The sequence below is a fragment of the Lissotriton helveticus genome, chromosome 6, assembly GCF_964261635.1.
Source record: "Lissotriton helveticus chromosome 6, aLisHel1.1, whole genome shotgun sequence".
In the NCBI taxonomy this organism is placed as follows: domain Eukaryota; kingdom Metazoa; phylum Chordata; class Amphibia; order Caudata; family Salamandridae; genus Lissotriton; species Lissotriton helveticus.
The window spans coordinates 76959140-76983307 of record NC_136067.1 but is presented as its reverse complement, the minus strand read 5'-3'; the positions used below and the strand labels follow the sequence as shown (position 1 = coordinate 76983307).

The 24168-nt window shown below is 45.0% G+C and overlaps 1 protein-coding gene across 1 annotated transcript; it reads right to left on the bottom strand.

The window, feature by feature from the left end:
- Positions 1-11452: 11452 nt before the first annotated feature.
- Positions 11453-13141, bottom strand: LOC144762189 (uncharacterized). Its single transcript, XM_078647345.1, has 2 exons — positions 12691-13141; positions 11453-12393 (listed from the first exon to the last, which is right to left on the bottom strand). The coding sequence occupies exons 1-2, from the start codon at positions 13139-13141 to the stop codon at positions 12008-12010; spliced, it is 837 nt and encodes a 278-aa protein (XP_078503471.1). The 3' UTR covers positions 11453-12007.
- Positions 13142-24168: the final 11027 nt, after the last annotated feature.

Here is a 24168-nt window from a genome sequence, read left to right as displayed (position 1 = left end):
TATGGTACTTTTGTGTTGCACATTGACCCTGTATCAATGCACTCTTCTGTGTGCAAGCAACAATGCATGGTGCGTTTGTGTCACACATTGACCCTGCATCAATGCACTGTTCTGTGTGCAAACAACAATGCATGGTACTTTTGTGTCACACATTGACCCTGCATCAATGCACTGCGTTGCTTGCAAGCAACAATGTATGGTACTTTTGTGTCACACATTGACCCTGCATCAATGCACTGTGCTGCTTGCAAGCAACAATGTATGGTACTTTTGTGTTGCACATTGACCCTGTATCAATGCACTCTTCTGTGTGCAAGCAACAATGCATGGTGCGTTTGTGTCACACATTGACCCTGCATCAATGCACTGTGCTGCTTGCAAGCAACAATGTATGGTACTTTTGTGTCACACATTGACCCTGCATCAATGCACTGTGCTGCTTGCAAGCAACAATGTATGGTACTTTTGTGTCGCACATTGACCCGCATCAATGCACTCTTCTGTGTGCAAGCAACAATGCATGGTGCTTTTGTGTCACACATTGACCCTGCATCAATGCACTGTGCTGCTTGCAAGCAACAATGTATGGTACTTTTGTGTCGTACATTGACCCTGCATCAATGCACTCTTCTGTGTGCAAGCAACAATGCATGGTGCTTTTGTGTCACACATTGACCCTGCATCAATGCACTGTGCTGCTTGCAAGCAACAATGTATGGTACTTTTGTGTCGCACATTGACCCTGCATCAATGCACTCTTCTGTGTGCAAGCAACAATGCATGGTACTTTTGTGTCACACGTTGACCCTGCATCAATGCACTGTTCTGTGTGCAAGCAACAATGTATGGTACTTTTGTGTTGCACATTGACCCTGCATCAATGCACTCTTCTGTGTGCAAGCAACAATGCATGGTACTTTTGTGTCACACATTGACCCTGCATCAATGCACTGCGTTGCTTGCAAGCAACAATGTATGGTACTTTTGTGTCACACATTGACCCTGCATCAATTGCACTGTGCTGCTTGCAAGCAACAATGTATGGTACTTTTGTGTCACACATTGACCCTGCATCAATGCACTGTGCTGCTTGCAAGCAACAATGTATGGTACTTTTGTGTCGCACATTGACCCTGCATCAATGCACTCTTCTGTGTGCAAGCAACAATGCATGGTGCTTTTGTGTCACACATTGACCCTGCATCAATGCACTGTGCTGCTTGCAAGCAACAATGTATGGTACTTTTGTGTCGTACATTGACCCTGCATCAATGCACTCTTCTGTGTGCAAGCAACAATGCATGGTGCTTTTGTGTCACACATTGACCCTGCATCAATGCACTGTGCTGCTTGCAAGCAACAATGTATGGTACTTTTGTGTCGCACATTGACCCTGCATCAATGCACTCTTCTGTGTGCAAGCAACAATGCATGGTGCTTTTGTGTCACACATTGACCCTGCATCAATGCACTGTGCAAGCAACAATGTATGGTACTTTTGTGTCGCACATTGACCCTGCATCAATGCACTCTTCTGTGTGCAAGCAACAATGCATGGTACTTTTGTGTCACACATTGACCCTGCATCAATGCACTGCGCTGCTTGCAAGCAACAATGCATGGTACTTTTGTGTCACACATTGACCCTGCATCAATGTACTGAGCTGCTTGCAAGCAACAATGCATGGTACTTTTGTGTCACACATTGACCCTGCATCAATGCACTCTTCTGTGTGCAAGCAACAATGCATGGTACTTTTGTGTCACACATTGACCCTGCATCAATGTACTGAGCTGCTTGCAAGCAACAATGTATGGTACTTTTGTGTCGCACATTGACCCTGCATCAATGCACTCTTCTGTGTGCAAGCAACAATGCATGGTACTTTTGTGTCACACATTGACCCTGCATCAATGCACTGCGTTGCTTGCAAGCAACAATGCATGGTACTTTTGTGTCACACATTGACCCTGCATCAATGCACTGCGCTGCTTGCAAGCAACAATGCATGGTACTTTTGTGTCACACATTGACCCTGCATCAATGCACTGCGCTGCTTGCAAGCAACAATGCATGGTACTTTTGTGTCACACATTGACCCTGCATCAATGTACTGAGCTGCTTGCAAGCAACAATGTATGGTACTTTTGTGTCGCACATTGACCCTGCATCAATGCACTCTTCTGTGTGCAAGCAACAATGCATGGTACTTTTGTGTCACACATTGACCCTGCATCAATGCACTGCGTTGCTTGCAAGCAACAATGCATGGTACTTTTGTGTCACACATTGACCCTGCATCAATGCACTGTGCTGCTTGCAAGCAACAATGTATGGTACTTTTGTGTCGCACATTGACCCTGCATCAATGCACTCTTCTGTGTGCAAGCAACAATGCATGGTACTTTTGTGTCACACATTGACCCTGCATCAATGCACTGCGCTGCTTGCAAGCAACAATGCATGGTACTTTTGTGCCATACCGTGTGCAAGCTGCTGTGCATGCTCAAGTCACTTCCAATCAATAGCGTGTTCTGGTGTTACTCATGGAGCCCAGCCAGTGACCTCATCCTGTAAAGGACCTCAAAGCAAATATTTCAGTCGAGTACCCTCTCGCCACATGTAACAGTTTGCGACTGAACACTTTGCAGTTTTTATATATATTGCGTACTTGACGCTAAGGAAGTGGCGCGCTGTACCCGAGAACCAGTTACATTACACAGGGAAGGAAACATTCATTTCTTGGGCAGGGAGATTGGGTGATTTTCCCAGAATCACAGGATGCTGAGTCGATGCCGAGACTCGAACCTGGTTATCCGCCTCAAAAGTCGGCATCTCTGGCCGTTACACCACACCTTTTGTTTCAGGAAAGCATTCTACGTGAATGTGTAGTGAGTATCTTATGTTCCCTTATTTGTGCAGCGCTTTACGCCACACCACATTGACCTCAGTGCTCTAGAAAGACGCCCTCCGCTGGTGAAACATTTGGATAGGCCTGTCCCTCAGCCCTGGGTGCTGCGTCAGAGGCCTGTACCCCAGGCACCGGAAGCCTCTGTGCACACACGCACTGTATGCATTCCATAGGAGCGCACGGAGGGCTGGGAATGTTCACTGGGAGAAACGTGAGTGAGTGAAGTCCGCCAGGTTGGCTTTAATGAGCTCCCACAGTTGCGCCCGGTGTTGACTTTGGCCCCCGGAGCACAAATAAACCTCTTAATGAATTCCTTCTCGTGAGGCTGTTGCCCTTGGCCCCCCGCCGGGAAGGCCTCCTCTCGACGTCCGACACTGATGCCAAGAGCCTCCCCCTGGTGCTGAGTGAGAGTGCTGGCCCCGCCTCAGGGAATGATGGAACACAGCAGAGGCGGGCAGGTATCCGTCCCAACTCCACTGATGCACCTCAGACCGGAGCCTGCAGCCTGTCCTGACGCCATACTTGCTCAGCTGATGTACCTGACTGCTAGTCCTGTCCTGACTGACTGTAGCTCTGTCAATGTACCTCAGTTCTAGACATCTAGACATGTCCTGACTGACACTAGCTCTGTCAATGTACCTCCGTTCTAGGCTATTCTGACTGACACTAGCTCTGTCAATGTACCTAAGTTCTAGGCTGTCCTGACTGACGCTAGCTCTGTCAATGTACCTCAGTTCTAGGCTATTCTGACTGATACTGGCTCTATGAATGTACCTTAGTTCTAGGCTATTCTGACTGATACTGGCTCTATGAATGTACCTTAGTTCTAGGCTATTCTGACTGATACTGGCTCTATGAATGCACCTCCGTTCTAGACTGTCCTGACTGACACTAGCTCTGTTAATGTACCTTAGTTCGAGACCTGCCCAGACTGACACCAGCTCTGTTAATGTACCTCAGTTCTAGACATCCAGACATGTCATGACTGAAACTAGCTCTGTGATGTGCCTCAGTTCTAGACTGTCCTGACTGACACTAGCTCTGCTGATGTACCTCAGTTCTATGCCCGCAGACCTTTCCTGACTGACACTAACTAGCTCTGTGATGTACCTCAGTTCTAGACTGTCCTGATTGACACTAGCTCTGTCAATGTAACTCAGTTCTAGACTGTCCTGATTGACGCTAGTTCTGTCAATGTACCTCAGTTCTAGGCTATTCTGACTGATACTGGCTCTATGAATGTACCCCAGTTCTAGGCTATTCTGACTGATACTGGCTCTATGAATGTACCCCAGTTCTAGGCTATTCTGACTGATACTGGCTCTATGAATGTACCTTAGTTCTAGGCTATTCTGACTGATACTGGCTCTATGAATGCACCTCAGTTCTAGGCTATTCTGACTGATACTGGCTCTATGAATGTACCTCCGTTCTAGACTGTCCTGACTGACACTAGCTCTGTTAATGTACCTTAGTTCGAGACCTGCCCAGACTGACACCAGCTCTGTTAATGTACCTCAGTTCTAGACATCCAGACATGTCATGACTGAAACTAGCTCTGTGATGTGCCTCAGTTCTAGACTGTCCTGACTGACACTAGCTCTGCTGATGTACCTCAGTTCTATGCCCGCAGACCTTTCCTGACTGACACTAACTAGCTCTGTGATGTACCTCAGTTCTAGACTGTCCTGATTGACACTAGCTCTGTCAATGTAACTCAGTTCTAGACTGTCCTGACTGACGCTAGCTCTGTCAATGTACCTCAGTTCTAGGCTATTCTGACTGATACTGGCTCTATGAATGTACCCCAGTTCTAGGCTATTCTGACTGATACTGGCTCTATGAATGTACCCCAGTTCTAGGCTATTCTGACTGATACTGGCTCTATGAATGTACCTCAGTTCTAGGCTATTCTGACTGATACTGGCTCTATAAATGTACCTCCGTTCTAGACTGTCCTGACTGACACTAGCTCTGTTAATGTACCTTAGTTCCAGACTTGCCCAGACTGACACCAGCTCTGTTAATGTACCTAAGTTCTAGACATCCAGACATGTCATGACTGAAACTAGCTCTGTGATGTACCTCAGTTCTAGACTGTACTAACTGACACTAACTCTGTCAATGTACCTCACTGCTAGACTGTTATGACTGACACTAGCTCTGTCAATGTACCTCCGTTCTATACTGTCCTGACTGACACTAGTTCTGTCAATGTACCTCATGTCTAGACCTGCAGACCTGTCCTGACTGACACTAGCTCTGTCAATGTACCTCACTTGTAGACCTATCCTGAGTGACGTTATCTCTGTCGTGTACCTCAGTTCTAGACCTGTCCTGCCTGACACCAGGTCTGTCATTGTACCTCAATTGTAGACCTGTCCTGACTGACGTTAGCTCTGTCATGTATCTCAGTTCTAAACCTGACCTGACTGACGCTAGCTCTGTCAATGTACCTCACTTGTAGACCTGTCCTGACTGATGTTATCTCTGTCGTGTACCTCAGTTCTAGATGTGTCCTGACTGACGTTAGCTCTGTGATGTACCTCAGTTCTAGACCTTTCCTGACTGACGTTAGCTCTGTGACTACCTCAGTTCTAGACCTTTCCTGACTGACGTTAGCTCTGTGATGTACCTCACTTCTAGACCTGGCCTGACTGCCACTAGCTTGGTCAATGTACCTCAGTTCTAGACCTGTTCTGACTGAACCTAGCTCTGTCAATATACCTCACTTGTGAACCTGTCCTGACTGACGTTAGCTCTGTCGTGTACCTCAGTTCTAGATGTGTCCTGACTGGGTTCCATGTTTAAATATCGAAAACAAAAATATAGACAACAAAAATATAGATGTAAAAATATCGATTACAAAAATATCGACTCCCTATACTTAAACAGGTAAGTACAATAATATCGACTCAAAAATATCGATGTAAAAAATATAGATGTAACAAATATCGACTTTAAAAAATAACATAACTTAAATTAAATTAATTAAATAATGTTATTATTAACAAATTAAATTAAATGTAATATATATTTTAATTAATTATAACAAATAAATGTAATTTAATAAATATAAACACAAAAAAGTGTACATATACATATATTTACTTAAATACATTTTATTAACTATTATCTTTCTTTAGTTTATAAAATGTATTAATTATAAAAAATAAAATAAAAACATATATAAATATTTAAAAATATATATATATATTCTATATTTAATTAACACATGAAACTCTGAAAAAACAACACATACATTTAACAACAAAATGAAAACATTAGTAGTTAAAACATTTAGCAGCAGAGTCGAAATTGCTATTCCCACTCCAGTGAGTGCAAAAGTAGGGAAAGCGCTAGATAGCGTAGGGGTAAAATGTACTATTCCCACTCCAGAGAGTGCAACAGTAGGGAAAGCGCTGGATAGCGTTGGGGTAAAAATTACTATTCCCACTCCAGTGAGTGCAACAGTAGGGAAAGCACTGGATAGCGGAGGGGTAAAATTTTATATTCCCACTCCAGAGAGTGCAACAGTAGGGAAAGCGCTGGATAGCGGAGGGGTAAAAATTACTATTCCCACTCCAGAGAGTGCAACAGTAGGGAAAACGCTGGATATTGTAGGGGTAAAAATTACTATTCCCACTCCAGTGAGTGCAACAGGAGGGAAAGCGCAGGATCCCCAAAAATTAAAAAACAAAACTATCAACATTTTTATTAAATTTAATTTCCAATTTTAACATAATTAATATATAATTATATATATTATTAACAAAGATTAAACAAATAATTACACATTATTTACCACTATAATATCCACAACACACACCTAAAATTAAGTACACAATTACATTTAATATTTACTAATTAATTAAAGAAAATAGATTCATTCATATTTAATAATTAATCAATAAAAAATAATTACTTACCAACTTGCACACCATTTACACATTAAAACACCACAACACACACCTAAAATTAATTACACAATTACAATTAATAATTACTAAATAATTAACGGTAATTAATTTTTACATATTTAATAATTAATCAATTAAAACGGAATTACTCACCACCCTTCACACCATGTACACATACAAATACCACAACACACACACCTAAAATTACATAAAACACTTAACATAATTAATTATTAATTTCTTAATTAAAAATAATTAACAATTAATTACTAATTAATAAATTAACACATTAATTATTCAATTATTTTATATAATTAAATTACTTCCCACCCTATTCCCCTATAAACCCACAACCCGCTACGGAAATAATAACGCAAAATTAAACTTCAAATACATTTATAACTAGAACAAGCGTGGCTCAGTGGTTAGAGGCGGCAGACCCGGAAGCTGAGATTGACCGTGGACCAGGGTTCGATTCCCTGCCTCGGCGGGTCTCGGGCTCAAAATTCCACGGACTCGACAATTCTCGCTTTGGTGCCTACTCAACCCACGGGGTCACACTCTGCGACTCTGGGCAATAGCTTGCTTAATCTCCACTACGGCCCCTCGTGACGGGATGCCTGGCTTTCACCTTGTGGACACCCTGCCGGTGTTTCTCACAGGGGAATACCAGGACGGGTTCCCTAAGCAAGCGCCGGGACGCTCACGGGCAGCTGTGCGCTTTACAAATCCAACACATTTACATTTACATTTACAATTCTAAAACATATATTAAAATGACAAACAATTCTTATTAAAAACACTAAAATATGATGTATTTTGCTTATTTTGTCTATAATTATTCCAATAAAATTTCTTGAACTTAAAAAACACTAAAATACATAACATTATTAATAAATCGATATTTTTGTAAACGATATTTTTGTAAACTATATTTATTACAACTATATTTTTTGGGTAATCGATATTTCTTACCTGTCAGTCGATATTCTTGTAATCTATATTTTGGTTGTCAATATTTCTTCCAGACGATATTTCTGCGGTGGTATTAATGTACCTCGATATTTCTCCGGCGATGTTCCTGCGCTGCACCTCCTGACTGACGTTAGCTCTGTGATGTACCTCAGTTCTAGACTTTTCCTGACTGACGTTAGCTCTGTGATGTACCTCAGTTCTAGACCTTTCCTGACTGACGTTAGCTCTGTGATGTACCTCACTTCTAGACCTGGCCTGACTGCCACTAGCTTGGTCAATGTACCTCAGTTCTAGACCTGTTCTGACTGAATCTAGCTCTGTCGATGTACCTTACTTGTAGACCTGCTCTGACTGACACTAGCTCTGTCAATATACCTCAGTTCTAGCACTGCAGCCTGTCCTGACTCAACATTAGCTCTGTGAATGAACCTCAATGTCTGCCATTTAGGAATGCTTGTGGTGCTTGTGGTAGGGAAGGCTCCATCAGTGTGGTCATCGGCCTGGTGGCCACAGTCTCTGGAACCCAGCCCCACGCCCTGTGAACAGGCTAAGAACCTTAGGGTATGGCTGGATTCCAAGCTCTCTTTTGAGTATCATACCCGGCGGGTGGCAGGCACCTGTTTTGGAGTCCTGCGGGGCCTACGAAAAACATTGGATGTGCCGCTAATTGCAGTCAGGAAAATCATGGTGCATGCCCTGGTGACGGCGTGCCTGGACTATGGCAACGTACTGTACCTGGGTGCTACCGCTAAATGCGTGCAGAGACTCCAAGGTATCCAGAACGCAGCTGCTCATTTGGTTCTTATGCGCCAGAGGAGAGCCTCTTCTAAGAAGGCGCTTGCTTCCCTCCACTGGTTACCAATCAGGGAGAGAGTGCTGTTCAAGGCGCTGTGTGTCTGCCACCGTATCATACATAGGACGGGCCCCTCCTACCTGTTCGATCTACTTACTCTCGACTCACCGACCCGGCAACTCAGATCAAGTGGGACGGGTCAGGTGTGTGTTCCTACCATCAAGAGAGCAAGGATGGGTGGCCGTTCTTTTCGGTATGTGGCAGCTCAGCAGTGGAACAAACTCCCTCTGAGCCTCCGGCTGCAGGGCTCGGAGGCTGGAGGCTATTTAAAAAAAACTGAAAACCCATCTTTTTCCCTCCACATAGTCGCTCCTCTTGGATAGAGCTTCCGAGTTTGCCGAGGACAGTTTGCACCGCAGCGCAGGGGCACACTAGTTCAGTGTAACCAGGCGCTTTATAAGTGGGCTTATTATTTATTATTTGAACGCTAGCTCTGCTCTGCTAAGCTACCTCACCTTAACCATCATACCTCTCCTGACAAGATGCTAGAAACAAAACGAAGTAAGCATTGCTCTCTGTTTATGAGCTATACTGTCCGAAAGCAAAGCACTAACTAAATGAATTCACATTCTGCCCTGTAGGTGCATAAAACAGGTGCTTAACTCTGCACCAGAAAAGCATATCATAATTTGGCCCGAGGGCAGTATTATATGAACTGTCAATGTCTGCTCTGGAAGCACCTTCTAGTCGCCCCAGCATCATATAAAAAACATAGGGACCAGCGCCATTTTTCTGGGCGGGAAGGAGATTCACCGCATCGCTGAAGTGTCATGGGTGGTGCATATATTTTGGGGTTTCCAGTTCCCCCACTCTTGCACAGTGTGGGTTTACAATCTCATGCCAAATATTTGGTGCAAGGAAGCCACAGTTTCATCATTGGTGCACCATTGAGGTGCTGCCCAAAGGGCTCTATCAAGCCCGAATGAATTTACATCCCTCAGCAAAATCTCTCAGTGGTACACCAACTGGCAGATAAGTCTCAATACAAGCAGATCCACAAAAGATCGAAGAGCATCCACAGATTCGCATCCTTGGAAAGGAAATAAAATTAGAAAACAGCAGCTCCTACCTAGGAGTGACACTCGACTCCGAACTCAGCTGAAGAAACCACATTGAGAAAACTTATCAGAAGGCATAAACCAAGCTGGCAGCATGCACCCACTTCTGAGGACTTAAGGCCATATGTATCATTAAAATTTGCATTCGCAAAGGCCGAAAATCGCAGAATTTCGGCCTTTGCAAATGCGAATTCGCAAAATGGTATGTATGTAGGCAAAATCAGCGAAAATCAAGGATTCGGAAAAAATGCGATTCCTTATTTTGCGAGCATGTAAAATCTGCGATTTTCCTGCAATTACCTACTTTTGCGAGTTCAAAGTTTGCGATTTTCGCAAATGAAAAATCGCAAAAGTAGGTAATCGCAGAAAAAACGCAGAATGGCCATTCTCGCAAAATAAGGAATCGCAATGGTATGTATGAAAAAATTGCAATTAGCGATATTCGGAAAATCGCAATTTACAGAATCGCATTAACCACCAAGTAGGAGCAGGTGGTAACCAGGTGCAAACTATTTAAGCAGCAACAGAATTCCACATACTTTTTATCACAATGGCGGGGCTTTACCTGATAACTAGGAGGATGCGCCTGAGAGCTGCTGCACAGAGGAGGAGACGCCAGGAGAGGATATTCCGTTTGCCCATCAGCATCTCCCAGCGCCTTGAGGAGGAGCTCTACACCCACTACAGGCTGGATGAAGACAGCATTAATGATTTAATTGAAGAACTCAGACCCTACCTTGAACACCCCACATGCAGGACAAATGCCATCTCCACTGAAATCCAGGTCCTGTGTTCAATACACCTGTTGGCCTCAGGAAGTTTTCAGGGGGTGATTGCCTCAGCAGGAGGGGCGTCACAAAGTGCCCTTTCGCGATTCTACCATGCCTTTCTAGATGCCATGGTTCAGAGGATGCAACATCACATTTAATTCCCCAGCACCCCACAGGCACTAGCCCAGACAAAGCAGGACTTTTACCAAATCTCTCAATTCCCACATGTGATAGGATGCATAGATGGCACGCATGTTGCTATATTCCCCCCTCAAGCAATGAGTACATCTTCAGGAACCGGAAATGCTACCACTCACTAAACATTCAGGTGGTGTGTGATGCCAAACACATCATAACTGACATAGTAGCAAAGTAACCTGGCAGCACACATGACGCATTCATCTTCCGTCACAGTGGGCTATACCGTAGACTCTCAAGAGGGGAGTTTGGCGAGGGATACCTACTTAGTAAATACTATTAAACATAGGGTACATTTGTACTAACTACCATGTGCAGTTCACTGACTAACCATTTACATTTCAACCCACAGGTGACAGTGCATATGCAGTCTGGGATTTCATCTTGACTCCCTACCTTAATCCCGCCTATGCTAGAGAACGCAGATACAACAGGGCACTCATCGCAACCAGAGGCACCATCGAACGGACCTTTGGGATCCTGAAAAGCAGATTCCGGTGCCTCCATAAAAGTGGAGGTGCACTCCAACACAGCCCCAATACGTGTTGCAAAATAGTGGTAGCATGTGCCATGCTGCATAACATTGCCACAAGAAAAGGCACACCAGTGGAGCTGAGTGACTCAGGATCCTCTGACGTGGAGGGGCCTGGACCAGGTCGTATGCTAGCTTGTGTAGCTGTTGCAGCAGCTGGGCGCCAGAGGCGTGATGAGATTGCACGCAACTATTTTTAGGTAAGAATAAATGACAAAATGCCATATCTTGTAAGTGTGAATGTGTTTTTAATCCTTACTTGCAGTAAAAATAATGACACACGACCTTCAGGCAAACTAGTCACACTCCATATGTCAAGCACATGTTTCAGTCACAGTGCTATTAAGAAAACAGGAGTGAGTTTAAAGTTCGATGTTGCATAGCGTGATGCTAATTGGATGGTGTAGGCCTATTGTTCCTGCCACTACGGTGCCTCTCCAAGATGGGTGGTCGGGTGGTGCTGCTCCGACCTGACTGCACGTCCTCTTCACTTGGAGTTAGTACTCCAGGCCCTGTTGTGCGTACTGGCTTCAGCTCATCAACAGCAGTTATAACTTGCAAAAGTGCATTTGCAATATCCTGTGTAGCATGTGTGAACTGTCGCTGCATCTCTATGCTGCGCCTGGCCTGGATGCTTGTGGCAGAGGCCAAGCGGTTAATGGCCCGTGTATAACGATCTTGGCGCTGCAATGCTCTGTGCCTAGCAGCACGCTCTGCGCGCAATTCCTCACAAAACGCCTGCTTGCCATTCCTCAGTTCACTCCTCAATCCCCTGGAGCCTGCCCTCACCTATCTTTGTAACAGTTTCATGTTTTTGGCTTGCAGGCGCTGCACTTGCAACATATTCAGTTCCAGGCCGGCAAACACAGAATCTTCGCCTCGACCTTCGTCACTGGTAGTCGTGCGACGTCTGCGCCTGGCTGTACTTTGTGGCACTTGATGGTCTGGTGCACTGACCTCTTGCTGTGGCTGTGTGGTATCATTTACCAAATTACCAACACTATCATCTGCCTCATCCTCCATTGGTGGTAGTGGTCTCACTATGTGTCTCCTCTGTTTCTTGTGAGTGGTCACAGGGCTGTCCTCCCCATCAGTGTGCTCCTCATGCCCGGCATCTCCTGAGTCTGCACCTTCATTGACTGGTCCACTGCCTGTAGGCTGTTTCGAAGATGGCGCTGTGGACAGAACAGCACACATTAATTTACTGTACTCACTTGCACTGTGTAAATACATTTTTTTCAACGTTTGGGATTACATTGGTTAATTGTTTCCCTTTCCTGACCTGCAGATTCTACATTGGACTTGTTTGGCTGAAAATTTACAACTTTGATTTTCATGTGACTACATCTCCCATAATGCATTGCTGTGTCTGTCTGTGTACCTGCTTTGGACTACCTATCTTTTCTCCTGCCCCTAGGTAACTGCTGGGGAGTTTTGGGAGGGTGTAAGGGGTGTGAGGACATGCTTCCTACCTTTTCCAGATACTGGTTGATCAGAGCTGTCCAGATCAGCCACTCCTCCCACACTCTCTGGTTGCAGGGTCCCCTCCACCAGTTCCTCAAGAGGTGTAGAGTCCGAAACAGAAGAGGTCCCACCACCGGTTGGCTTAGACTGCTCCAGCCTGGCAGCTAGCTTCTCTTTTGAGCGCTGGCGCAGGTCATACCAGCACTTTCTGAGGTCCTCCGCACTCTGGGGTGTCACCCCCACAGCATTCACCTTATGCTGGATGTCCTCCCAAATTCGCCTTTTACGGCTCTCTGGCACCTTTAGAGATTTTTTCCCGAACAATATTTCATGGTTTGGCACCATTTGTTCTATCAAAGCCTCCAGTTCAGCCTCTGAACATTTTTGCTTCCTTTTCCTGGAGCATTCTCTCTCCTGCTGCTGGGATTCCTGCCTGGGCGTGTCTCCACTTTCTGCCATGTTGCTTCAGGAGCACAGTTCACTCTCTCAAACACACCTTCACTCTGCCTCTGACTCAGCAACTCAGGTGCAGCATGGGTAGTCAGTCACTTCCTGGTTGTGATGTCATCATGCTGCACCTGAGTTCCTGATTGGCTGTTTTGCGAAATTCGCAAAATTGCGTTTTTTTTCCGTTAAGAAATCGCAATAATTGTGATTTCTTGAGGTCAAGGAATCGCATATGGGAATTTTGCAAATAAATAGCGATTTTTAAGGAATCGCTATTTATTTGCGATTTCTTTCATACATACCGATTTGCGATTCTAAATTTGCGATTCGGTAAAAATCACAAATAAGGAATCTCAAATCGGTTCCTTGATACATATGGCCCTTAGTCAATACCAGTGCGGATCAAGGTGCATGCAATCAATGCATTTATTCAACCCACACTGTCATATGCTTCCCCAGTGTGGATCGGTTGCCAGGAGAAGTATCGGAAATCTAAGCAAAAACTTCAAAACAAGGCCCCAGAAATAGCAATAGGTGCTCCTTGCTTCACAAGAACAGCAGACCTCAACAGAGATCTAGGCGCTGAAAAGTTGGACGACCATCTCCGCAAACTCAATAAGAAATCCTGCAAATGGTGTGATCAAAAGGAAAAGCCACTGATCAAGAAACTTGCTAACATTTCAGCTATCCTTTTTGACAACTACCCACTGCCTATCACAATTATGGGTGCACAGACATAATATCGACTCCAAAATATCGTTTGGACAGAATATCGAGTTTTAAATATCGTTTGGACAAAATATCGACAGGACAGAATATCGACAGTCAAAATATCGTTTTTAAGGTAAGTGAAGTAATATTGACTGTAAATAATATAGAAAGTGAAAATATCCAAGTATATAATCTAGATAGTAAAAAATATCGTTTTTTAAATAATATTTAATTATTTGTAGTGTTTTTATGTTATAATATGTGTGAAAAGTGTCATTTTATGTTATAATTATTTTTAATTAATGATTTTTTTGAAATTATTGTGTAATTTTATTTTGTAGCGGGTTGTGGGTTTATAGGGGAATAGGGTGGGAAGTAATTTAATTATAATTAATTAAATATGTAAATTTATTAATTGGTAGTAATAATTAATTAATTGGTAATTAAATAATATTTGTTAATTATTTAAAATTTAATTGGTAATTAATTTAATTTAATTGATTAATTGCTAATTATGTAAATTAAAATAATTTATTTCCTGTAGCGGGTTGTGGGTTTATAGGGGAATAGGGTGGAAAGTAATTTAATTATAATTAATTAAATATGTAAATGTATTAATTGGTAGTAATATTTAAGTAATTGGTAATTAAATAATATTTGTTAATTATTTAAAATTTAATTGGTAATTAATTTAATTTAATTGATCAATTGCTAATTGTGTAAATTTAAATAATTCATTTCTTGTAGCGGGTTGTGGGTTTATAGGGGAATAGGGTGGGAAGTAATTTAATTATAATTAATTAAATATGTAAATTTAATAATTGGTAGTAATATTTAATTAATTGTTAATTTAAAAATATTTGTTAATTAATTAAAATGTAATTGGTAATTAATTTAATTTAATTGATTAATTGCTAATTATGTTAAATTAAAGGGGTATTTTTAGGGTTCAGGGTCAGTTTTTGGTTTTTGGGTAAAGGGGTATTTTTAGGGTTCAGGGTCAGTTTTTAGTTTTTGGGTAAAGGGGTATTTTTTGGGTTCAGGGTCAGTTTTTAGTTTTTGGGTAAAGGGGTATTTTTAGGGTTCAGGGTCAGTTTTTAGTTTTTGGGTAAAGGGGTATTTTTAGGGTTCAGGGTCAGTTTTTAGTTTTTGGGTAAAGGGGTATTTTTAGGGTTCAGGGTCAGTTTTTAGTTTTTGGGTAAAGGGGTATTTTTAGGGTTCAGGGTCAGTTTTGGGTTTTTGGGTAAAGGGCTATTTTTAGGGTTCAGGGTCAGTTTTGGGTTTTTGGGTAAAGGGGTATTTTTAGGGTTCAGGGTCAGTTTTTAGTTTTTGGGTAAAGGGGTATTTTTAGGGTTCAGGGTCAGTTTTGGGGTTTTGGGTAAAGGGTTTTTTTTAGGGTTCAGGGTCAGTTTTGGGTTTTTGGGGTACAGGGGTACAGTGTAAAAATAAAGTAAAATTAAATTTACATTAATTTAATTTAATGAAATGAAATTAAATTAAATTATATTAAATTAATTTTAAATAATTTAAATTATAAACATTATTATATACTTACCAATACTTACGTTGTAATGGTAGTGCGTTGTAAAAGTTGCGTTGTAACGTCATATATCCACTGTTGCACTCCTTGGAGTGGGAATAGTAATTTTAACCCCTACGCTATCCAACGCTTTCCCTACTGTTGCACCCACTGGAGTGGGAATAGTAATTTTTACTCTTTTGTATTTGTACGTTAATAATATTGGCTATTATTTAATTAAATTTTGTTACTATATATATATATGTTTTAAGAAATATGATTAAAAAAATATTATTTTTTTACTTTCATTAATTATTTAATTATTAAAAGTTATTTTAAGTATTGTTAAGTATATTTTAGTAATTAATTTTTTATATTAATGTAATTAAACATTGTTTTTATTAAAGTTGATATTTTTTACAACTATATTTTTGTAAACGATATTTTTAACTCGATATTTTTGTACTTACCTGTTTGTAGATAGAAACTCGATATTTTGTCTCTCGATATTTTGTCAACGATATTTTTGTTGGTCGATATTCTGTCCCTCGATATTATTTCAGTGATCCACAATTATGACCCTCTCAAGCAAATCCCCTGTGACTGCGTCACAGATTAACTATAAAACAAAACTGTGACTTAAAAATTCGAAGTGAGTATGGAGTGATGTGGCTCAACCTCTGAATTCAAAAACACCCACATTACAGCGAATTTTACAGAAAGATAGGAACATATCAGGGATGGTCTCCAGTACCTCCTTCCTCCAGGTGTCCCTCATAGCCCCGCAATTGCCACTGTGCTAAATACCACCCACCTACCCTCTAAATGTGCAATTCACAGAAGGTTGTTACAGTATTGTGCGAAGATCAGTTGCATTTGTGGTTTTAGATGTGGAGCATTTTCCTCTTTGGTTGTAGGGGATGGTGATTACTTATATGAGGAAACTTTATGTCTTTTTGCAGCTTGACTTCATACTAAGGCCATCATGAGCAGTTTGCCTGGACCACAGGAACACAGGATGGATGGCACAGGATTCTGGCACCTGTATCTCCAGCCCAGGAGGCCCATGGGGCAAAACGGGGCAGTTGGGACTCCAGAATATGGGTGTTCGGGGGTGGTATGGGCATTTGAGCACAGAAATGGCAATTTCCATCCTAGAAAACAAATTTCCGAGTCTCATGCAAGGCAGGGTAAAGGCTGTCAAGTACCTTTGCTCGACCAAAATGTTTACAAATCGCATGATGGGTTCTGGCTGGATCAATGCTGCCTGCAAAATGAAAGAAGTTTACTTTTAAGAATTTGGATTGATCTTAATATAATTTTAAAGGTTTTTCATGGATCAGTTTTAGATCCCTTTGTCAGAGTGACATGTTAATAATGTTTATCATTGTAAGTTAAAAGTTCTTCAGTGTGTTTCTTTCGTAAATAAATACGACCCATGCTTGCCAATTACAACTTTGTGGGTCTGTGTGCTCTTCCAGGATGAGCAGGGAGTCCTGGTCTCGACCAGGCTTTGCGAAGCTGGGCATGTACAGTGGGCAGGACATTGTGCCTTATTGCACACACATACTCTGTCCCCAGGGCAGGAGCAGGCATGCGCCTACCCGCAATGGGTAAAGCACACCACTGAAAGGCAGACCAGAGATACTCCTGCAGACGAGAGCGGCACATGACTGCACCCGCCTGCACGGGGAGGGCCTGCACGGGGAGGACCTGCTGTCGCTGGGACCTCTGGCCCAATCTCGAGGCTGCCACTTATGAAGGAACCCCGCTCATGAAGGCACAAATGCAGTACACCGCCTCACAGCCTGTGCATCACTGTGTGTAATAAGGAGGTCGTGCCCCCGGGGCACTTTGGTATTACAGAAGGGGCCTCAGACACTTCTGCGTCCCCTTCTGTAATACCGAAAGCGCTGGCGCACATACAGCGCCAGCGCTTTCTCAAGAGGGCGTCCCCTCATTTGCATGGGTGAGTGGCCCCATGCAAATTAAGGAATCCCTTTGCCTCTGCGCCGTATTACGTTACTGCACTGTGAAAACACGGAGTAGCTTCAGAGCAGCCGCTCCATTTTTTATCTGAATGCGCTGCCCCCTGTTGTGTCGGGCGCGGTGGCAGCGCCGACACGACAGTGGTGGACCTTTGGGGCAACAGGTAGGTCCTATGGCTATCAATAATGACAGGAGCCAGATTTTGTGTCAACTGCTGAGCTTCGTCTCCGTCGCCGAACTGGCGTACGTTTACATGCCCATTACTTTTATTCAACAATGGTCACATGACCAGCATGCCTTTCGCGTGGTCGTGACGTCAACCCTGTCACGACATTACATTCCTCCCAACAATAAACAAAACAAAGAGAACAACAAAAGTATCACTATGAAAAAAGGTGATAATTAGCAGTGTCTACATCAGAAACACCCCAGCACTCTTAACAGGCCGTAACGGTATATGGAACAGTCTTACATGACGTAGTCCTTCAGCCGGCAGGATGGTTCAGGGTTTCTCCGCAGCAGATATTGGGACTGGCTTTGCCCCGATGGGAAGCCTACTCCGTCTTCCGCGGTGTCTTCACTACAACTGCCTTCCAACCGAGCAGGAGACACCTACGACTCTGCATGGCAGGGTTCAACAGGCCCGGAGTCATCCAAGCCACCTACGTCATCATCAGCACTCGAGAGAGCACCTCCCATAGAACCACTGCTGCTGTCCTCACTTTCCAGTCGAGGTGAAGGTACTATCAATGCCTCAGGGTAATATCTCTTGAAATGGGAAACATTCCGGGCCACAGTCTCATGTCCTCGAAAGCCAATGACCCTGGTTCCTTTGGTACTGACCACAGTCCATGGCAGTTTTTCATAGGGTAGCTGAACCTTTCCTGTGGACAGGCGATTCTTGAGCAGTACCAGGTCCCCTTCCTGGATTCTTGTAGGTTGAGCATTTCTCCTCTGACTCACTTAAGCATACGCCTGCTTGTGCCGAGCATCAATCCTTGAATCATCAGGGTTTTGGGGCTGCCAGCGAGGATGATGTGGTATCGAGTCCGTGACTACTCGGCCGAGCAGCAAATGAGCCTGCGCTACTCCAGTGGTGAAGTGAGGGGTTTGTCGGTAGCTGCGGAGGAACGTGAATATTGCCAATTCTAATGACTGTTTCTTGTCATGTGCAATCCTGATTACCTTGTTAAGAGTCCTCATAAATCTCTCCGCTTCACCATTGGCTTGCGGCCATCGTGGCGTTATTCTACGATGTCGAATACCAAGCGCAGCAAGATATGTGGCTAGTTCTTGTCCCTGAAAAGGAGGCCCATTGTCAGTGCCCAGCTCCTGCATCAACCCGTGTGCAGCCATGATCTTCTCAATTTTGGGTATTACTTCCGCAGCATTGGGAGATGCCACAATCTCGACCTCCCGATACTTGGAGTGGTCATCAATGGCCACTAGAGTGTGACGCCAATCAGGCAGACTCCCAAAATCCATGCTGACATAGGACCACGGTAGTCTCGGCCGAGGCTCCGCAATGACTGGAGCCAGACGGGGGAAGTCTCCAGTGGCTTGACATGACGAGCACGACGAACAGTGGACTTTACCAGCTTGTCCATTAGCGGGAACCACACCTTGGTCCGAAGTCGAGACTTGGTTTTTACCATGCCCTGATGCCCCACATGGGCTAACTGTACACACCGGTCCATTAGCAATGTGGGGATGACCTGCCGATGTCCTCTCAGCAGGCAGCCTGTCGGATCTTCAGTGAGTTCTTCTCTGACATGGTATAGACTCTCCATGATTCGCTGAGCTTGGACCGTGAGGATTTTCCACTCATCCTTGACTTTGTGCCAGTTGTTGCGTTGCAGGGCCACCTTAGCTCTCTGTAAGCATTCATCAATGGAAGTTGCCTCTACCAAATCCTGCATAGACAAGGGAATCGGGCATGAGCAGGCCATGACACACTTCACGTATTCTTCAATGTCAGCGGCGTCATCCATTTCCTTGCTAGTAGCGGCTCGGGGATGTCGGGACAAGTAGTCCGCCGGATTGCGGGACCCCGGTTGGTATTCCACTTTACAATTATAGTCTTGAAGCTGCAGCATCCACTTCTCAATCCTCGACGGAGGTTTAGTGGATGTTCCTGAGAAGAGAGCCACCAGAGGCTTGTGGTCCGTTGTAACTGTGAAAGGCTTTCCATAGACGTATTGATGAAAGTGGAGACACCCCCAGTGAATGGCAATGGCCTCTTTCTCAACTAGTGAATACCTCTGTTCCGTTTCGGTTAGTGATCTACGTGCAAAAGCCACAGGAGCCCAGTCTTCTTCTTGTGGTGTCGTTTCTGCAGTAACACGGCCCCCAGACGCATGGGACCGGCATCCACTGCCATCCATTTGTGTCACTTTCGCAGGATCAAAGAAAGCCAGTGTCGTCGCTTCAGAGAGGGCGTTTTTTATCTCCTTGAATGCCTTGGCGTGATCCGGGCCCCACTTCCATGGAACGGAGTCTTTGGTGAGCTCTCGTAGCGGAAGTGTTAGAGTAGTAAGATCCCGGATGAACATTCCGCAATAATTTATCATGCCAAGGAAGCTGCAAACTTCTGTCACGCTCGTAGGGGCTACAGCCTCTTTAATATCCAGAACCTTTTCTGGATCCGGTCTGACCCCTTCGGTGGAGAAAGCATATACGAAGAACTGGAGTTTTTTCTTCAGGAATTCGCACTTCTCTCTGTGGAGAGTGAGTCCAGCAGCCAGTAAGCGGGGGAGTACTTGGGTAAGTCGGGCATTGTGTTCCGGAAGTGACTTGGTGTGCACCATGATGTCGTCACTTACATTGATCACCCCTGAGATGTCCATGATCAGTTCATATATGACATTTTGAAAGACTTCAGCCGCACTGGATACTCCAAAGCTCAACCTGGTGTAATGTCGTAACCCCACATGGGTTGAGAACGTGGTGATATTTCGTTACGCTTCATCGAGTACCAGTTGATGGTACCCTGACTGTAGATCAAGCTTTGAGAACCAGCAGGCTCCAGCCATCTCTCCAATGAGATTATCGATAGTCGGGGTGATATGGCGCTCCCGTTTGATCGCTGCATTTGGCAAACGCATGTCAACGCAAATCCACACTGCTCCAGGTCGTTTTGGTTTTCTCGTGACCACAATGGGAAAGGCTATTCTTCGATGTCTCAGAGCGACGGTTTGAACTGTGGGATCGATGTGAAGGTGAATTTCTTTTCCTCGGAATTTGCCAATCCCTTTGAAAACCTCAGCAAGCTCGTCGAGCAGGTGATGTATGGATTCATGATGTACACTGAAAGCAAATGTCACGATCCCAAGGTCTTCTGCGCTCGACACCCCAACAGCATCCCTTATCCATCTTCCGTGACGTGTACATTGGTGGTGACAGTCCTTTCCCCATGAGCTATGGAGGTCTTGAACCGCCCTAAGATCTTCAAAGGGGTTTCCTGTCCATACGCAAACACTGTGATCGCTGAGGAGTGTAGTACAGGTGCAGGACACAGTGTCCGGTGTAGAGCAGGTGCCATGATATTGATGGTGGCTCCGGTGTCCACTACGGCCATCATTTCCTGAGATCCCACGCGGATGTTACATTGTGGCAAACGACGGGCCTTCCGGGTGGTAGTGTCAATCATATGCACTTTGTGTACCACTTTTTCTTCTTCCTCATCATCGTCCATGTCGCTTGGTGTTGTATCCCTCTCCGACACTGCATTTGCCCTCTGTCGTGGCCTTCGGTAATTTTTAGATCAGCACACTTTTTCGAAATGGTTAAATCGTCCACATCCACAACATTTCTTCCCTCTTGCTGGACACTCTGCGGGCTGGTGTGGCGACCCGCCACAGCATCCACACGTTTTGGCTGGTCCGGCCATCGCGGTATTGGATCCTTTCTTGGTCCACTTTGTCATGGGTCTGGTGGTCACGACATTGACCGGTTCCGTCTTCACCGGGACATGGAGGGCGGCTTCCATATGGGCAGCACGGGCTTTGGAGAGTTCCTTGGTGCACCCCAGGGTTAGGATATCAGCCAGGGGTTTGCCAGATTCTTCTAGGATGCGTTTCGAAGTTTGGCTGACGCGCACCCCTAAATTATTTGACCTCTTATCTCCTCCGTTACATCCGGGAACCCACACGTGGAGGCGAGGTTCTTCAGCCTTGCATGATACGTGTCCAACGATTTGTCGGGAAGTTGTCGTGCCTGTCTAAATATAAACCTTTAGTAGTCCTGATTGGCCATTGGCTCAAAGTGCCCATTGAGCGCGTTTATTAAGGTGTGGTGATTCTTGGGTGTGGCTTCCACAATCGTTTTGACGATGTTGTGTATGTCTTTCCCTCTTAGGTGCAACAGCATTGCACGTTTTTGATCCTTGTGCACCTTAGTGGCCTCAAAAAATATTTGTACGCGATCCACTCAGTCTTTCCATTTGGGCGCAAGGGAGGACGGGGACCCTTCCACTATGAAAGGCTCTACCGGCGGTATCTGCGACATGATTCAGCCTCAGAGAGCAGCACCTTTTGTCTCTCTGGGTGTTGTCACTCTCCAGCGTCCACCCACCTTAGGGTTCCCAGCTGTGGGGCAAGCAGTATTCCTATGAGCGCAAGATGGACGTCTATGTGGCGAGGCAGGCACTCCCCGTGATCAAATGCACATGCACGTGCTGTTCTTAGACCGGTGCACTGTATTCCCTGGGGCTGTACTATCTTCCTAGTCCCCTTTTCTTTCCTCACCAAGTTCTGATGGCTGTCCTGTGCCTGGTCCTGTGTATCACCGGGCAGTCTTCACCCTGTTCACTGTACCTGCTCACCAGGCAGTGTATTCATGCAGCTTGCAGTCTCCTGCGTGGGCCTTTTCTTGCTATTTTAGGCCCTTTCCTCAAAGGGGGCAGGGCTTAATTAGGCCCGGGCCTGCCGGAGCACTTCTTCGAGGCCTGCATTCGGCATCGCCTCGTGGCAGTACCGGCGCCGATGTAGGAGTGCTCCAGGGTGTGGGCCGCACTCACGCTGCAGGCTGGGATCGGGCAGGATGGCCCGGCACTCCGAGTCTTCGGGAGGGGGCGTGACCGCACACAGCCGCGAGGACGATACACGCGGCGGGCGGCCCCTCAGTGATGTTGCGCCGCAGCAGCCTCACCTTCCGGACGCACCAGGCCTCAGCGATACACGTCCCGGCATGGGACAGGGCACCACGCCGGCTCACAGGCACCAGGAGACGACGGCAGCAATCGCCGGGGCACAAGCACCGCGAGCACCAGGACACGCTCGCGGCTGCCTCTCCGACGGACATGACGGCAGGACCACCCTCGTCACCAATTGTTGTGTCGGGCGCGGTGGCAGTGCCGACACACGGGTGGTGGACCTTTGGGGCAACAGGTAGGTGCTATGGCTATCAATAATGACAGGAGCCAGATTTTGTGTCAACTGCTGGGCTTCGTCTCTGTCGCCGAACTGGCGTACGTTTACGTGCCATTACTTTTATTCAACAATGGTCACATGACTAGCACGCCTATCGCGTGGTCGTGACGTCAACCCTGTCACGACATTACACCCCCAGGGCAGCGTGAGTGAGCGGCTGCCCTGGGGGCAGCGCATTCACCATAATACAACAATTATTGTATTGTACCGGGCGCATGTTTCAAAAGGTGCGTCTAGTGCAATCAAGGAAAATGCAATACGGTCCCTGATATTCCTGGTAGCATCATTGGAAACCAGCACCAAGCACACAAAAAGCATAAAATTACTTTCAGATGAAGATGTCTCTTCCCACACTTTTACTTTTTCCTTGAATAGGGTCAGTGGTCAGGATTTTTACATGGTAGAAAATGTTTTGTGCTAAAAGATGATATAAAACATTTGCTTTTTTATTTTGCTAGAAGAACGAGTTTTCCCCTGAAAGTGGATGTGCAAATGGATATAAATGTTTTCTTACAATTATGCTGAACTGTGCTAAAAGTAGATAAAATACAGGAACAATTTTACTCAGCTCAAATTTCAGTTTGCATGTTTTAATTTCTACTGAGTTCCCTTGTGAACATAAATTGAGGGTAATCATACAGTGCCATATTAAACACTTTTCCCAGAGTTTAAAAGAATGAAAGAGAAACACAGATAATGTATTTACTGTGCACACAGTACCAACTTCCTCTTCCTGGGACTAGGTTAATTCCGGATGGGGGGCAACCCAGAGCCCCAAATAACGAAATCTAAGATGCCTGATGGAGATGCTGGATTGCCAGTCGATGAACTCTTGAACTGTGAAGGGGCACAAGTAACGATTTGGTAGGGTTGAGTCTCAGGCCCGATGCCTCCCTAAAAAGATCCAGAAGCCAGAGACACCAGGAACCGGTTCGAGCCAGGTCTGCCAAAAACAGGAGTACCAGTTCCAACCCTGGATCTGAGCATCCCCCCTGACAAGGCTGGCAAAGGGCTCAATTGTGAGAGCTAAGAGTAGTGGGGACAGAGGACAGCACTGCCCCGTCCCTGGCCGAATCAAAAACTCCAGTGCCCAGGCCGACGGGTTAGTGAATAGCACTTTCATCAGCCCTTGCGAAGGTTTGGGCTATTGCTTCCAATGTCTGCTGGGTGTTCCCGATGGTATGAACAATTTCGAGAATTATCCAATTTGCCAAGGGGCAGGATGCCAGCCAATACAAGAGCTTACCATTTTTGTCCACCCAACCATAAATGCGGACCACGGAAGACATCCACATTTGTTTGCCCGATTCCAAGGAGATATGGCGAATCTCCTCGCGTATAAGTTCAAGCTGGCAGGCGGCCGTATTCTCGGTTGCCTTGCCCATATTGCA

Coding starts and splice junctions, on each gene's coding strand:
- LOC144762189 (XM_078647345.1), bottom strand. CDS start 13,141: ATGGCAGAAAGTGGAGACACGCCCAGGCAGGAATCCCAGCAGCAGGAG. Junction 12,394..12,690: donor TCAACCAGTATCTGGAAAAG/GTAGGAAGCATG, acceptor TTCTGTCCACAG/CGCCATCTTCGAAACAGCCT.